Source organism: Aedes aegypti, chromosome 1 (genome assembly GCF_002204515.2).
Source record: "Aedes aegypti strain LVP_AGWG chromosome 1, AaegL5.0 Primary Assembly, whole genome shotgun sequence".
NCBI lineage: Eukaryota > Metazoa > Arthropoda > Insecta > Diptera > Culicidae > Aedes > Aedes aegypti.
Genome location: NC_035107.1, coordinates 224,848,463 through 224,866,395, shown reverse-complemented (window position 1 = coordinate 224,866,395; position 17,933 = coordinate 224,848,463). Strand labels below are relative to the sequence as shown.

The window sequence follows — 17,933 nt, the reverse complement described above, 5'->3', positions numbered from 1 at the left end:
TTTTTGTAAAAGGCTCAAAATCAACATAAAAAAATCTCCAGAAGAAAATCTCTTTTTAAGTAAAACATCAAGAAGCACTGTATATATCATGAAAAAAAAATATTCTGTTGGAATATTTTGGAGACTTCTTGTAGGGTTTCTCAGAAATATCGCTGAACAAGGTTTTGATGAGTTATGCAACCTGTAACATCAAATTTTAAGTGATTTTTTTCAACAGCAACAGAAAAGAATGCTTGGATTCTAGGGAAAAGTGAGTAATTATTTAAAAAAAAATCATTGTTTGAGAAATTCTGATTTAAAATCCTGGATGAGTTCAAGAGGAAATACCTAAAGAAAATTCTTCGAAAACCTATGCAAAATTTCTTGGAGTTCCCACTAGTTAAATTTATATACAAATACTTGGAAAAATCCTTAAAAAAAACTCAAGACGTTTCACACGACATACAGACAAGATTCTTGGCCTTGCAGTCTTCATTTTTGGCAGAAGCCAAATTCTTAGCTAGATTTCAAGAATTATCGAAAAAGTTTCTCACGAGACAGTTTTTTTCATAGAAAATTTCCACTACATCTTCCTATTACTGTCATCTTGATATAATTCCTGACATGCACGATCTTTATCTCAAGATGAAGACGAACAGTTTGGCACAGTTTACCACAGAAAAAGTCCTGTAGAAAGCGCTTATGTGAAACGTCAACCACAAAGGAAAACGAAACGCGCGCCTCTGTTTGTGAGGCACATAACATGAGAAGTTTTAAGTGATCGTTTGTCGTGGTTTAACGACCCGAATCACCAGTTGTTAGTCTTGTTGTCGTCCTTCAATCAGGATGTCATAGATTTCTAATTTTGAGCAGTTAGAATACACTGTATTAATAAAAGTATTTTCTGATTAAAGGCTCAAATTACTCTGAGGGCGTAGAACACCTACTACTAGGTTATACCCGGTGTTCATGTTCACAATAAACCAACGGAATGTGGAAAAAACAAATTTGCGTTAATATGATTGCTCGACTGCAGGATGTAAAGTGCACCGAAGCAAACACGGATCAGAACAAATGATCCCGCACATGCAACACATTATCACGTATCCTTTCAATTTGAAACATAGTACAAATACAAGGGCACCGATACAATTAATTATCTTCATTTGGATTTACTACAGGAAATTAAAATTTCAATATCGCTCCATCCTGCACCAGCCGAGTCAACCGTTAATTATTTTTCCCTGTGTCAAACAGTCATAATTACTGCGTCTATAAATAGGTGGACATTTGTGCAACTCATTTTAACCGTGACCTCTGGCCTTCACTATGAAATATCTGCCATCGGCATCCACCTTTCATCATCGTTATCCCGCGTTCGGATCCAAGCCACGTGTTTTCCGTCACCCCATAATTTATGTATTGGAATTAAAATATGTTTCTCCACATGCACACACACTTCGAGTCGCATTTTTATCATCATTCGCGTTGTGCGCCATCGAGAAAACGCAATCAATTACCAGCAAAGCAGAATGTACGAGTCGGGAGGGTGAAGTTGGGCTTTATTTTACGAATTAAAATTCCATTTCGATTCATCCCTCGACGGCAACAGCTTCATCATACTTCAAAGCCCGTTTGTCAGTGAAATTAACGTGTGAACATATGTACATATATTCACCTTTCACCTGCCTAGAATCGTGCGCACCAATTCATAGTTCATAGCATTCATAGCCGGTTCAATCATTATGTCGATATTCCACAGCAAATTGAAAAGTGAAATAACTATGGGCGACTTCTGTTGGATGTTAACTGAGGGTTGCAACTTTGTTGTACGAGAGCAGTTGATCATACATGGCGACCGTTACAAACAAAATTAGAAAGACGATTATAACACTGCTTATCATGTCTGATTAGATTTGAGCTAAGTTCAAAGTGGACTGTACTGGAAACAAATAGAAATAGCATAACATGGCGCCCCCTATCAAATGAGATCAATTGTTGCATTACGTATATTGCTACGATCGCCATATGAATTGTTTTATTACTTGTTTTGTAACGGTCGCCATGTCAGTTGTTGCGCTACATATTTTGTTACGGTCGCCATATTCGACGCGTAATATTTATCCCTAATCGTTGCTAGCCCAAAATTGTTTTGTTCATTTGCTGTGGAATTCATTCGTTCTATCATCACCGTTATTCCTTGTACAGAAAAACAACCATATTAAGCCATCTAGAAAATTGAAATTCAACCGATTTCATTTATTATAACTTGAACCCACGTAAACACCATTGAAATGCCATCATCTATCATTTCCCATTTCTAAACCCCTTGCCCTTCCTCATGTGATACCCCCTACACCTTGAACCGCAATATCCCGCAGCCAATAAAAATTTACAGTTTTGAGATAAACCTACCTCCCCATACAACAAAAAGCGGCATAAAAAAACACAATCCCCAACGACGGACGGCGCGATGCGAAATTTATCGCATTTAATAACCAATACATCCGATTGGCAAGCAGCAACAACAACATCCAACAGACAAACCAACATCCACTCGAAACCCCTTCCGGTCAGGGCCAGACTGCAAATAGCGAAGCGAAAAACAAAAATTCAAAACAAAACAAAATATTGGCTCCAACGGAAAAAAAAATCGGTTTATGATTCGAAAAACCCTATCAGGCCGCGGTGTACCCCTCGGCAAAACGAGGCGATCGTAAAAGGTTAACATAATGATCGGAAAAGTTTCTTGTCAAAATCGGTAAAATAACCAAAAAATATTACAACCAAAACTCGAACGTCAGGGCGCTAATTTATTTGCACCACAATTTGAAACAAAAAAAAAGTATTTATTAATCGTTTTTGGTTAGTTGGATTCGTCCATTTTCTGTTCTAGTTTTTCAATGAAGTTTTCCGTTTCTATTGTATTCAAGCATCATTTTCTTCCTTTTATTACATCTCTTGCCATGCTTGCTATGATCATTGACATACCAATCAGAATGAACTAGAGTTTCACCGTTATTGTTTGTTCCATTTCTTTTTTTTTTTTCTTCATTCTTAGATTGCCCATTGTGCTATATCGTTTGGTATTTTCACTTTTGTTAGTTTGTACAATATTGGAATAGCCTGTGGCTTTACTCGGCATGCCCAAAATTATATTATATCGAACCGGAAAATAAACTGCATGCGAATTATTAACCAGCAACCATATGATAAGCAAAAAAAGATCAAACCAACCAATTCCACGCATTCACTGAAAATTTCGAACCAAACACCCACCACCCATTCACTGCCGATAGTAAACCTGCGGAAATATGACGAAGGAAAACAGCAGCCAAATATTGGAACTGCCATCACGCTTTTTATTCGAAACTCTAAATTCCAAATCGAACGACCCCTGCTGCTGCTGTTACCCACGTATCCCTCCCTCCCCTTCAGTGTGGCACCTATACTGTCCGATGTGTTTTGTCAATGCGCTAATTCCACAACACTGTACAGCTACACGCAAAAAAATTGTGCGGTAAGAACTACTATTTTAGGGGGTTAACTTAAGCGCTCGCACCGGCAATTTTCAGCAGACCAGCAACGCGCTTGATTTTACCATGTTTGTAGTCGAAATCAGATTGTTGTAAATTATTTCTGTCGAATGTACCAGTAATATGGTGGGATGTACCGTAAACATAGTAAATTGGTCTAAAATTCCATGGTAGTTTCAAGAATGGGCGTAGTCAGCTACAATAGTAATTATTACCACAGAATTTTTTCCCGTGTAGTTTGACCCTCACCTCTCGTAGTGCCCCGTTATTCCCTAATTTCCTAATTGTTATTCTGTCAAACAATGTTCAATCCGTGTGTCGTAGCAACCAGTTACCGTGGCAACACGTTGATACAAACTATACCTAATTTGATATTAGAATGGACAAGCAGGCGCAGCACATAGAATAACGATCGAAAACTTGGTCGTGAGTAACATTGAAGTTGGTCACCAGATGGCGGTAGCACAGACAAACAGACGTAACACATAGAGCAATTGTTTTTAATGCATCACCCAGTTTACACCATCATCATCTGGTGAGCATATTGTACGAAAAGGTGCGTGCAACAAGACCGACAGATGGCTGTAGTGTGATAGTCAAACGCGAAGAACAACGATGCACGCGCCTCTGTTTGTGAGATCTGTAACATAGCGAATTTGAAATGATCGTTTAATGTGTGGTCGATGGGAATTTCGCCAGTGTTACGTCTGTTTGTCTGTGACGGTAGTATCAAAGATGAAACAAAGACATGGACCAATGCATGAATTCACTATTTGACGTTTGAGCGGTGCCGTGTTATTTACGTGACCATGGTAACGAGTGAATTCGGCACCGCTCAATCGTCAAATTAGTGAACTCGTGCATTGATTCATAGTAGTCGTCCCTTGGTACTGCAATGAACCAATGCACGAGTTCACTAATTTGACGTTTGAGCGGTGCCGAGTTCACTGGTTTCCATGGCCACATAAATAACACGGCACCGCTAAAAAGTCAAATAGTGAGCTCGTGCATTGGTCAATTGGTACCCAAGTTTGACAAATCGCAGTACACATTTCACAGCATTCTAGATTTCAATCTATTACATCATGTACTCGATAAAATTTAGAGCAACTGCAAGGAACATGAAGGTTTTTATTTCGTTTTAGGTACACAGTTCAAACGAAACGTGTAAACTTCTGTGACATACAATGCACTTAATTGGAGCGTGGCATATCATGGATATTTAGATCACAGATAACAGCTTAAGCTTACATGACGTGTAATATTCATTATTTTAACAGTGTAGTGTGCAAACGGCTAGAACCAAAGAGAGAGGATACAGCTGGCTTAGATCGCGAGCTTCCAAAAGTCAATGGAAACCTGTCACCAACTGTTACTGCAAAATCGTACATTCGAGGGACAGAGCGTGAAAACCCGTCAAAATTCAAGTTGATGTTATTAAAATTTCGATTTTTAAAAATTTGAAACATGGTTTGCATTTATATTCTTTTTCATTTTGAACAACAAGAAGTGGATATGATGTTGACCGACATAAGTTCATCTGACCGTTGTGCACAACCCAAGAATTAAAGAAAGAAGTCAGAGAAGTTAATAAAATATACCAACTGTCAGTGAGCTGTCTCCTCTCTCTCAGTCTAGAACGATACGTCAGCCTGATGCATGAAACGTTGTTTTATGTAACAATATCTGTAGAAGACGCTAGTGTAAAACGTCAAACACAAAGAAAAACGATGTGGTTGAGAGGTTTACAACATCCCCATTGTAATCACCGTTAATTGTGTGGTCGATGGAAAACTGTTCAATGTTACGTCTGTTTGTCTGTGCTTAAAACATAGTTGATGACATGTAAACAACGTCTAAATTTTACTATTTTTAATACAGTAATTCCTCTTTAAAACGCTCTAAAAAAGGTACGCTGTAGAAAATTATGTTATTGGGAACATGTAGCATATGTGATATGACTTGATAGGGATACATATGAAATATCTCAAAACTTTGACCATATTGAAGATTAGTTTCTACGACAAAGCCTTCGATTAGGTCAAAACCTTTCTGTTGGTATCTTGTTGAGTACAACAGGTGTTCTTCGACAACCATGTAAATTTAACCTAATCTGACGAAGATTTCCCCGGCATTGAATGACTACCCGAAGCTATCCGTGCAGATTCCAAGGTCAATCCTGCATTTCGTTGGAGGGCAACTTCCGGTTCACAGGAACCCCGACGACCATTTTCCTGTGCAACTCCACTATCAACTCTAAATTCCCGAGGCCCAAAATTCACCCAAACTATTATCTCCAGATTGATCACATCCTTCGATTCTTATATCCACTCCGTTTTCCTGTCCTCTAAGCTCCTTCTGAGATCGAACTCCTCGAGTTTCTCCTGGCTAGCTGCATCATTCTCCTCTTTGTCAACCACGCCGCCCTCTTGGTCAACCGCGTCGCCCTCTAAGCTACTCCTGTCTTTCGAGTTCCTCCAGCTCTTCCGGGCTCGTCCTCCGATCAGCCAGCGTCCACACCTCGTTCTCAGCATTTTGGCCTCCAACTCTTGGGTATCGCATCCAAGTTACCTCCCGTCCAGGCTCTACCTTCCCAGCGAGATTCTGCCTCATAGCCCAGGTTTTGTTTTATCGTCCAGGTTCTTCCTCGTGGTCCCTCACGAAGTCGCCTCAGCGTCCACAGGCATTTTTGGGCCCATAATCTGTTGGATATAAAAGCTAGATAGCTTATCTATACCAACCGCAGGCTACTGACTGATATTGCTACTATGTCAGCATCTCAACTCACTTAAAATGCTACCTCTACAATTCTTACCCAAAACATCTCCATTACAGGTTTGTGATGTACCTACTATCCAACACTCCTCCTCATTACGCAACCTCCGAACCGCACATCTACCATCGAAGTATTCCTTTCCTGTAAGCTTCTTCTGATACCGAACTCTTGCTAGCCTCAAGCTTGTTCTGGTCAGCTACACCATTCACCTCTTGGTCAACTGCACCGCCCTCCATGCTCTTCCAAGCTCGTCCTCCGATCAGCCAGCGTCCGCAACTGCCCAGCCTTGTTCTCAGCATCTTGACCTCCAACTCTCGAGGTGCTTCCTCGTAGTCCCTCATCGGAGTCACTGCAGCCTACTCCAGGCATTCTTTAGCCCATGACTTAGCTCGGGTTCAGCATGCAATATCGACTTATCATACTTCAAACTTTTGAGTTTGGCCTTGAAAGTCCCTATAAACCTTTCCGCTAATCCGTTTGTAGATGGATGGTATGGCACTGACATCTTGTGGTAAACATCATTTTTCCAAAGAAAATCTTGAAAAGCGTCGGAAGTAAACTCGGAAGGATTCTGTGATCCGACACTATGACCGAGGGAATCCCATACGTTGCAAAGTACTCTCGGCAGACTTGTATTGTACTCGCTGTAGTGATGTTGTTTAGTATTTTCACCACAGGCCACTTTGTATAGGCGTCTACCAACACAATAAAATAACTTTGCATGAACGGCCCAGCGAAGTCCACGTGAATTCGTTCAAACGGTTTCGCTGGTTTTAGTGGCTGCAATTTCTCACCGATCTCTTCAATCTGACTATCAACACGTTGCCATCAAACGTATCCACGGGCCAGCGACTTTAGTATTGTCATTCCGAAATGTATCGAGTGCAATTCACTGAGCAATCCAGTACGTCAATCTCGACAGTCGCTAGAGGCCCTTATCTCACGATCTTCTTCCTCCACTTCAAGCTGTAAGTACTTTCGAGTCGAGTCAATTTTCGAAAACTTGGTTCAGTATTCAACGGCAAGATTCAGCATGCCTTCGAAACCGATATTCGTATTACAGAAACTTACCAGCTCCATATATGGTGCGTGTAGCTTCTTCCCGACGAAAAATTTCTGTTGATCCTCCACGTTCATGATGGAAACAGGAGCACCGGTATCAATCTCGAACGTATCTCCTTTCCATCAACCTTGACGTCCAATCCTTGTCGAAGTCTTTCGTCCTCCACTTTCGTTCCCAATTTCTCGTAAACCATGCCGTGCAGATTTCCTGGTAAGTACTTCAATGTCGCTATGAGTATGAGTATACTCTTAGTTGATTCAGCAGTTCACGTTGCAGTTCAGTGACGGGCTGCAGAACTTCACGTCGATGATGGATTCCCGGCCGTTTTTGCAAAATGGGCTAGAGAGTCCCTCGTTGCACAACATTCCAGTAGACAGTTCCCTCTACCGTTGGCCAGTTCGCCACCCCACTCCATGGTTCAAGTATTGAAGTCTCCTTAGATAGTTACCGATGTTCGACCGATCATTGCACTGCTCCACCTTTTGTATGGTCGTTACCATCCTCCACTTTACATAGCATATACCTCGGTTGCAGCCTTTGAATGTCCTTTTTTGCCATATTTCTAGCAGAGTTATCCAGGCCTTTACCAGTTTCTCGCTTAACGGCCGAAGTCCATACAATGTCTCGATCTGTTTCGTTTCCCGAAGGAATCACTTTCAACGTTAGACCGACAATCCCACCTTGATCTTATCAGTCTCTACCAGTTTTTTGGAAGCCTCGAACGGTAATCATATTGTCGCTATTTGCCTGTCCCATTACACTTTTCTCAGACGGAATGACTGCGGAGCTTCTTCTAGTTTGCATTGCGATGCACACATCGTATTCTGTAGTAATCTCGTCTAGTTCTCTGAATTCATTCACCGCCTCTTGGGAGAAGGCTCCCACAGTCGTTGTCCAGCGACTTCACGACGAGCTCCCAGTAGGCTGAACTCTTGATCGCCGGAACCTTCTTGATTTTGAAGAACATCTATCCTTTTTGTGTGCACCTGATTCTCCCCACTTTCAGCTCCCGATCCCCTCTCACTCTCCTGAGAAACACGGCGTAGGTCGTCTTATCGCTTGTTCCAACGTCAAGAGCATCACCCTTGAACCTCTCACGAGTTGATCTTCTCCTTTTGTGCTATCTTCTTCTCTATCTGACCTTGGCAGGCTTGGTAGTCGCTCCATTGACTCCGTCTCACATATCCAACGTTGCTCTCAACTAGGCTGATAATGGCTGCAATAACTGTACTCAACCAGCCAACAAAATAGGCTTAATCAAGCTTACCATGCTCTGATAACACTGCCTGGAGATTTTACGCGTACACAATGCCTGACACCAGGCTGCTTTACTAAGTCATGTCAAGGCGATCGTCTGTTTATAAAGGGTATTTAGGATACGACTCAGAGTCGATGTTAGGTCCTAACGTCGATAATGTCGACGAAGCATCTACCATCCACCATAATGCAGTTCATTAGGGATTCAGTCTGCTGTGAGACTTATATGCCTACGACGAAAATTCCCATCGAGATAGGCGAATCATATTCACCACTGACATTATCACATGAAGTTTGTGATACAGCTCAAGTTACGCTAATGGAATTTTAAAACTGTTGCTACAGCACGATTGACTTGTTTGCATAAAGTCCCTCCCTCTATCGTATATTCACCATCACAACCTTCTTTTTAGTCCAGAATAATCGTTCTATCGATTTTTTTAACCAGATCTGTTTACGCACAGCACCCACTATGGAGTTAAGTTGTTTGTTTATGAAAACCAGCTAAATAACGCACCGCCTACAAAAACTCACCACCCAGTCCCTCACAAAACCCAGAAAAATTCACAACGCGCTACAAAAAAAGCACTCAACACTGCACTGAACACCAAATTCCCTCCCCTTTCTCACGTTTAATAACCTGATTTTGAAATATGCACCGTTTTGTCTGAACCAACTGCTGCTGTCACTGATCGTACGTTTGAACAAAACAGCATCCGACGACACCACTTTCACAATTTTATTATTATTGTTATGGTATGGCAATTTGTATTCATCATCCTTCGAAGCAATCACACAAGGCAAACATTAGTTTCCGCTTTTTATGGCTGATTATTGTTTGATATTCCTTCCTTTGGTTCCTTATTCCTTGAAGTTGTTTTCACAATTCGGCATCCAACCAACCCGGCACACCTTTGATTGTGTTAGCACTACAAAAACAAAAAGCTTTTGTGTGTGTGTGTGTGTAAGACCGAATGTCACCCGTGACACACTCTACCCATTTCCCCACAAACAGTCAAACTCACCACCACTCCCAGTCGGAACTTTTCCTCGGCCTCATTACCCACCACCACCACCCCTGTCAAAATCAAATCAAACAAAAGCATTTCAAATCAAACAAAAACAGCCTTGTACCCCGAGCAAGTTTCACAAGATTGCCTTTTAGTGATATACCCATATGATATGCATTATGCAAGTTTTGTTTTTCTTTTACCTGTATTATAAGCCAAACTTTCTCTCAGTAACCAGAGAGGACAAACGAAACAGTTCATCGTTTTTACGAGAATGTGTCCTCTTCTTTCTCTTCTTCTTATCTCTCCCATTTTTCTCTGTGTGTCTCTTTCTATGTCCATTTTATACCACTTTCACATTGTGATTTCCTTTCCCACATCGAAACGATCGTCGACGAAATCGAAAATGACACGTGTCTCCCATATTCACCATTCTAACAATAACATTGAAAAAACTAACCAAAAACTCGTCGTACTGAACGCACCTCGCTCCATACACACACAAACAAACATCCATATCACTTTTGAACACGCCTCCAAATGATATCGTAACGAATACAATGGCAACCACAAACGCAAAAAAAAATCTAGCGGAAGCAATCCTCGGACGGCACAGCACCTTGGAGGTGAAATCACTGCACCTGGGCGGACTGTTCCACGCCGAGGAGGAGATCCAGATGACGGCCGCCATGCCGAACTTTGTCGGGCAGCTGCAGGGCTTCGTCTACAATGGGCACCGGTGAGTAGTCTGTTGTTTGATTGTCATAAGTAACGGTACATGTTTTCTGCAAAATGAATATAGATAGATCAAATTGAGGCCAAGAGTTTTATGATTACGATTTGTCAGGTTACATATCTGGAATGTCCCAGAGAACAGATATTATATTAGTTCAAATATCTAACAAAACCGTATTGAACAAATTGAACACCATTCAGAATCTCAACTAAAATGAGTGGTGAATACTTGTGTGAACCTTGATGGCTACAACGTAGCGTCATTGCCGGGCATATTGTAGAGTTCCATCTTCGTCGGTCTTGGGCCATAGTTGCTTTGAACGTTTAGGGTCGCCAGGTCTTCTTTCACTGCGTACACCCAGGGTATACGTCGTCTTCCGCCCACTGAAGTCTATCGTATTTCACACGCTTAATAATATTCGCATCTTTGTACACTTGATATAACTCGTGATTCATGCGTCTGTGCCACACACCATTTTCAAGTTTCCCACCGAATATTGCCCGCAGCACTCGAACGCACGCTCGAAAACACTGAAGGCTGTCCGGTTTGCCACTTTTAACGCCCACGCTTCGTACCGGGCGAATTTTTTTCCGTTTGCAAGTTGCGGGACCTAAGCTGGTAACGTAGCCCACAAAAGGCCCTATTCGCAGCCGTAACACGTTCAAAGGAAAACAAATTATTGAACAACTTCAAGCACATCACTATCAAACACTACCTCTGCACCAACACAACTAATTCTATTTCTATCTCTACTTGCAACCATGTACTTCGTTATGGTACAAATGATGGTCTATCCCTTTTCATAGGCACAAAGGCCTCCTCCACTGATCTGCGATCGATTCCAATCAGGTCGATATCGTCCGTAAAGCCAAGGAACATTTGGTGCTGGTGTGAATCTTCTTTGACCGCAGCTTCTTGTGGAGGCTATGGTAGGCACGACTTCCACTGATGATGCGCCTACGTATTTCACGGCTAACGTTATTGCCAGCCGTCAGCAAGTATCCAATGTAGACGAACTCGTCGACCACCTCAAACGTATACCCGTCTATCGTAACAGTGCTACCTAGGCGAGCCCGGTCGCGCTCGGCCCCACCAGCTAGCATATATTTCCATAGCTCTACGCGGTCGATACTATCGTGTGCAGCTTTGAAATCGATGAAAAGTTGATACTTTGGGACCTGGTGTTCTCGACATTTTTGGAGGATTTGCTGTACAGTAAAGATCTGGCCGTTGATTGGCCGTCAACGAAGCCGGCTTGATAACTTCCCACGAACTCGTTTACTATAGGTGACAGACGACGAAAGATGATCTAGGACAATATTTTGTAGGCCGCATTTGGAATGGTGATCGCTCGAAAGTTCTCACAATCTAACTTGTCGCTTGTAGATAGGGCATATTACCCCTTCCTTCCACTCCTCAGGAAGCTGTTCTGTTTCCCAGATTGTGCCTATCAGCCGGTGCAGACAAATGGCCAGCCTCTCCGGGCCCATCCTTATGAGTTCAGCTCCGATACCATTCTTACCAGCAGTTTTATTGTTCTTGAGCAGGTGAATGGTATCCTTAACCTCCCTCAAAGTGGGGGCTGGTTGGTTTCCATCGCCCGCAGTGCTGACGAAGGCATTTCCTCCGTTGTACCGACTTTGACTGCCTGTACTCTCAGCGCCATTCAGGTGTTCGTCGAAGTGCTGCTTACACCTTCGATTACCTCGCGCTCATCCGTCAAAATGCTCCCATCCTTATCCATGCTCATCTCGGCTCGCGGCACGAAGCCGTTGCGGGATGCGTTGAGCTTCTGATAAAACTTACGTATTTCTTGAAATCGGCACAGCTGTTCCATCTCCTCGCACTCCGTCTCCTCCAGGCGGCGTTTTTTTCTCATGGCGGGTCTGCTGTTGCCGTTTCCGTCAATAACGTTCCACGTTCTGCCGGGTCCCATTGCTGCAGCATGACCGCCCGCGCTGCATTCCTCTCCTCCAGGATCTGCCTGCATTCATCGTCGAACCAATCGTTCCATCGAATCCTTCACACGTACCTGATGTTGCTTTCAGCTGCTTTGGTGACGACAGCTTCCACTGTTCTCCTGCAGTCCTCAAGAGGGGCTTCATCTAGCTCACCCTCTTCCGGTAAGGCAGCCTCGAGATGCTGCGCGTATGCAGCTGAGACATCAGATTGCTAAAGCCGCTCTAGGCCATACCGGGGCGGCCGTCGGTACCGTACGTTGTTAGCGACTGACAGTTTTGGGAGCAGTTTAACCATCACCAGATAGTGGTCAGAGTCCATGTTAGCGCCACGATAGGTTCTGACGTCGATAATGTCGGATAAGTGCCGTCCATCAATCAGAAGCTGGTCTATTTGTGGTTCTGGCTGTTGTGGTTATCTCCAGGTGTATCGACATGGAAGGCTGTGCTGGAAGTAAGTGCTACGTTCGTCAGCCGGTGGGCACTGAACTTTCCAATCGCCGGTCTGAACTCCTTCTCCTGGCCAACCTGAGTGTTTAGATCTCCTATGATGATTTTGACGTCGTGGCTCGGGCAGCTGTCGTACTCGCGTTCGAACTGCGAATAAAAAGCGACTTTGTCATCATCAGTGCTTCCGGAGTGAGGGCTGTGCTCTAGGGTGCGGCTTATTTTTCAAAAGTTCTCAAAACCAAAAATTCGTGTGCTCTACTGAATTCAAATCACATTAAAACAGAAACCTCAAAATCTGAGCCAAAAATATTAACATTTAGAGGTGGCGCAAGCGTGTTGAAGTTGAATTTTCAGGTTATAAAAAAATGACCTTCAGTGAAGTATACATAACTTTGTTGTTTTTCAACCGATTTTAAAACTTTTAGCATCAATACCTTCAAAATTAAATTTGTAAAAACTTTGTTGAACACCAAATTTGTCTAAAATTAAAACAAGTTTTAGTTAAAAGTAATTTATTCCAAATTTTTCCTCATTTTACTAAAAATTTCAACTTTGTTTGACCATAACTTCATGATTACTCAACCGATTCCAAATCTTTTTACATGCTTTTGTAGCTAATTTAATTGTTTTCAAACCTTTGATATATCACATTTCACTAAAAAAAATGTCTTGACCAAGTTATTCACAAAAACTGCACAAAAACATTATTTTTTAACGAAAAAATGCCAGTTTTGTCAAATCTTTGGCAGTTAAACATTGTCTCTTAAGCTGAAACTGATTTTTCTCATTTGTTAAAACTTTGGGAAGGACTTTGCAACAATTTTTAAATAATTTTGAAACAAAATTATGTTTGCATATGTTAAAAAATATTTGCACCATTTGACTCGTAATTAAGGCGAGATGCTTTACATATTTAAGTTTTATAGAAAAAATGCTATTTTCGGCAAAAAAAAACTTAAATAATCCAAAGAAATTTTATTTTTTCATTGAAAAATCATGTTTTTGGGTAGTTTTTGTTGAAAACCTAAGTCAAACATATTTTTAAGAAAAAAATGTTGTATGTACAGTTTGAAAGTAAATAAATTTGCTTCAAACGTATGTTAAAAGATTTGGAATCGATTGAGTTTTAATGAAGTTATGGTCAAACAAAAAAGATTTTTTTAGCAAAATGAAGAAAAATTTGGTAAAAGTATTTTTAACTAAGACAAGTTTTGATTTTAGACAAATTCGATGTTCTACAAAATTTTCATAAATTTAATTTAAAAAAAAATGGTGCTAAAAGTTTTGAAATCGGTTAAAAAATAACAAAGTTATGTTTACTTAACTGCAGGTCATTTTTTATAACTTGAAAATTCACCTTCAACACGCTTGCGCCACCTCTAAATGTTATTATTTTTGCCTCAGATTTTGAGGTTTCTCTTTAAATGTGATTTGAATTCAGTAGAGCACACGAATTTTTGGTTTTGAGAACTTTTGAAAAATAAGCCGCACCCTACTGTGCTCGTTTATTATGCTAAAATTGAAGAACCGGCCTTTGAGCCTCAACTTGCACATTCTTTCATTGATCGGCCACCACCCGATCACGCGCCTCTGCATTTCACCCATCACTATAAAAGCAGTTCCCAGCTCGTGTATTTTGCCGCAGCTCTGGTAGATGGTATGGTTACCTCTAAACGGTCGCACCATTGATCCCTTCCAACACACTTCCTGCAACGCTACGATGCCGAATCTGCGGTCCTTCAGCACATCGGCGAGTATGCGTGTGCTCCCGATGAAGTTGAGAGATTTACAGTTCCACGTACCGAGCCCCCAATCGCTAGTCTCTCTACGTCGCTGTGGTCTTCGTCGATTGTCCCGGTTCGCATTCTCTCGTTGATTATTCGTTGCTTGATTTTTTTTACGACTGGCTTGCGGGGCGTTGTTTAGCTTAGAGTCCTTCTCTAGCAATCGGACGATGATCAGCCGCCCCTGACATGAGGAACAGACGCTGTTGTGAGCCGCTCCTAACATGGAATACAGACGCTCCAGGCTTGCTGAAGCAAACCCCCCCTTCCCTGTCAGCATACGACCAAAGTTCCCACCGGAGTTGGTTACCAGATCTTCTCTAAGGTTACTCGTACCCCGGCCAGTACCACGAGGAGGTAGAGATAGGAGTTCCTGGGCAAGAGGCTAAGGACCACACAAAGGGGTCTATTTTATTCCTGCAGGTACGCGAGGTACCAATGGTATGCCATGCCCAACCATTTACCGTACCAATACATTCTTTATCTTACTTCTAAAACATACAAAAAATTTCAAAATGTGAATAAACTTAAGTTATCACGTATGGAAAAATAGGGAACCACTATGGCCATAACTGGTACAGCTACCCTATCTTGACATCTTGTTTTGTGCACTCTCCGTAGGCCTTATCTAGGCTCTCTCCAACTTCCAACTATTAGACAATAATTTATCACCCTTTTTACCAGCTACATCGACCTCGTCAAAACGCTCGGACCCGAACTGTCCGCCCTGCCAACGACCACCTTCAAGCTGACGGCTCGCTTCATCAACTCTCCCCCCGGGTCACCGTATCTTCCGGCCACGTTCCGTTCCAAGCACTCCTACGTCGGTCTACCGATGCTGAAGGCATACTCTTCCGTGTTCATCGACTTCCGGTTCAAAACCCTGGAACCGAACGGTCTCCTGTTCTACAACGGCGGCAAACGAAGCGACTTCGTAGCCGTCGAACTGGTCAACGGTCACATCCACTACGTGTTCGATCTGGGCGATGGGCCAATCACGATTCGGGACAAGGCGCGGATCCACATGAACGACAACCGATGGCACTCGGTGAGTATACGACGGCCGGGACCCAAGACGCACACCTTGGCGGTAGACGAATCGATCGAAATCTACACCGCCAGCGGGAACAACATGCACCTGGAGTTGGAGGGCATCCTGTACGTGGGAGGAGTATTCAAAGACATGTACTCGCGGTTGCCATCCAGCATAGCTTCCCGAACTGGGTTCGAGGGATGTATGGCCTCTGTTGATTTGGCCGATACGACACCGAGCCTGACGGAGGACGCCGTGGTACCGAGCTCACTGGTTGTTTCCGGCTGCGAAGGTCCCACCAAGTGTAGCCAGAATGCTTGCGCCAATCGAGGGATCTGCGTCCAACAGTGGAATGCATATGCTTGCGAATGCGACATGACTTCGTTTACCGGACCGACCTGCTACGACGGTATGGTATTTATGGTCAATTTTGAAGCTTGAACTAACGATTTTCATTACAGAATCCATCTCGTACGAGTTCGGTACCAACAAGGGTCTGATTCAGTACACTTTCCCACCTGGAAGGCAACCTGACACGGAAGAAGATAACATCGCACTGGGCTTCGTAACGACAAAGTCGGATGCGGTACTGCTACGGATCGAGAGCTTGACAACCCAGGACTATATCGAGATGGAAATTGTAAGCTTTCAGCATAACGTGTACGATCAACTAACTGTTGTTAATTTCTTGCTAGGTTGAGGGTAATGTGTTCATAGTTTACAACGTCGGATCGCACGACCTCCCGTTGGGCGAAATCGGCGTTAAAGTGAATGACAATAACTACCATATCGTGCGCTTCACCCGAACTGGGGCCAACGCTTCGCTCCAGATCGATGACTATAATGTTCAAACACTGTCTCCTACCGGTAGGTATTGCTAGGGAATACTTCACAACTCAAGTTCTCACACCGTTCCACTTACAGGTCACCAATCGACCACCTTCACGTCGATGTCCAACGTCCAGGTCGGTGGGAAGATCTCCCGCAACGGACGCTCTCGTATCGAGCGACCGTTCAGCGGCGTAATAGCCGGCCTCTCGGTCAATCGGCTACGAGTGCTAGACCTGGCGGCTGAACGCGATCCCCACATCAACATGCGGGGCGATGTACAATTGGTAACTGGCGTTTTAGATAGAAATGACCAAAGAATGCAGCAGGTTAGAATTTTAAACAAAAAGCAATTCGACAACCGTTCAATCTACGATCAAGTTCTTATTAAAACAAACAATTCAATCAGTCGCTCGTTATTCTTGTGTTCGTTCTTCTTCGACGATATTCTTTTCTATCGGTTCAGTTTCGGTTTCATTCGGCACTTCTATACTCTCTAGCAATATCATCGAACAATAGTGCAAAATTGACGCCTTAACCTTATCGTATTCAACTATTGATCTTTATTTGCTTACTCACTTGCGTTTTCCTTTGTTTTAGAAAATTTTCATCAATACGCATCCATTGCATCATTTCCTCAGACAAAGTTTTGACGAAATGATGCTTGTCCGGGATTTTGGCGATGCGTTTTTCAGTTTGTTCTATTTCTTTCTTCTTAGAAGTGTAAATGTCTGTTTTGTGCTGTCCCTTTTTGCGAGTAACAGTCTAATCGAGTAACAATCGATAGTTGAGTGTTTTTTTGTAATCTGCACCATTTTCAAGATTTTCACTGCACCACTAACTGTGTGAATAATTAATTGTTGATGAACTTGATGACATGAACAGCAACCAACCGTTCAATATCCGAAGTTTCGTTTTAGAAAATCCGAGTTTAAATTGTCTTTGGTTTCAAAAAAAAAGTGCGACTTTCGATTACTACAGAGTTCTGTACATAATTTTGCGCTTAAGGTTCGGTTTTTTCTAACATCATAGGTTTTCGGCTTGGTTTTTATTCTAATCGAGTTTTGTTTAAAATTCAAACTACTTCCAATTTTCACCGAAATACAGACGAGAAGCAGGAGCAAAAACGAAAGACCAGTAAAAAAAGTGCATGATTGTTTTTTCTTTATAATTTGTAAACCAGCTGCAATCGAATCTCGTACCCAACCTTTTCGTCAATACGTCCCTTCCTCTCGCTCTTGTTTGATCGAACAATTACGACCACAACACAGTCTAACATCTCTCAACACTCTTATTCCTTCCGTTTACAAACCGGCACACTTTGAAACTTTCTTCTGTCTTCTAGTCTTTACAAGATCCACGACGACATACAGCACAAAACAGTACAACAACACAAAGACACACCTTGAGTTTATCATTTTTCATCACCACAAAACCTCTTTGCTTATCATGGTTCTTACTACACATGGAATGAACATGAACTAACTGCTGACGATAACTTTCTGAGAGTGGTAAATATAAAT

At 42.4% G+C, this 17,933-nt stretch overlaps 1 protein-coding gene across 1 annotated transcript in view; it reads left to right on the top strand.

Moving 5' to 3' along the window:
- Positions 1-17,933, top strand: part of LOC5567609 (neurexin-1) — a 571,360-nt gene that overhangs the window by 534,849 nt on the left and 18,578 nt on the right. The window contains 5 exon segments of the mRNA XM_021857706.1: positions 10,213-10,360; positions 15,234-15,991; positions 16,044-16,222; positions 16,278-16,449; positions 16,507-16,739. Of these exon segments, the coding sequence (XP_021713398.1) occupies positions 10,213-10,360; positions 15,234-15,991; positions 16,044-16,222; positions 16,278-16,449; positions 16,507-16,739 (1,490 nt within the window).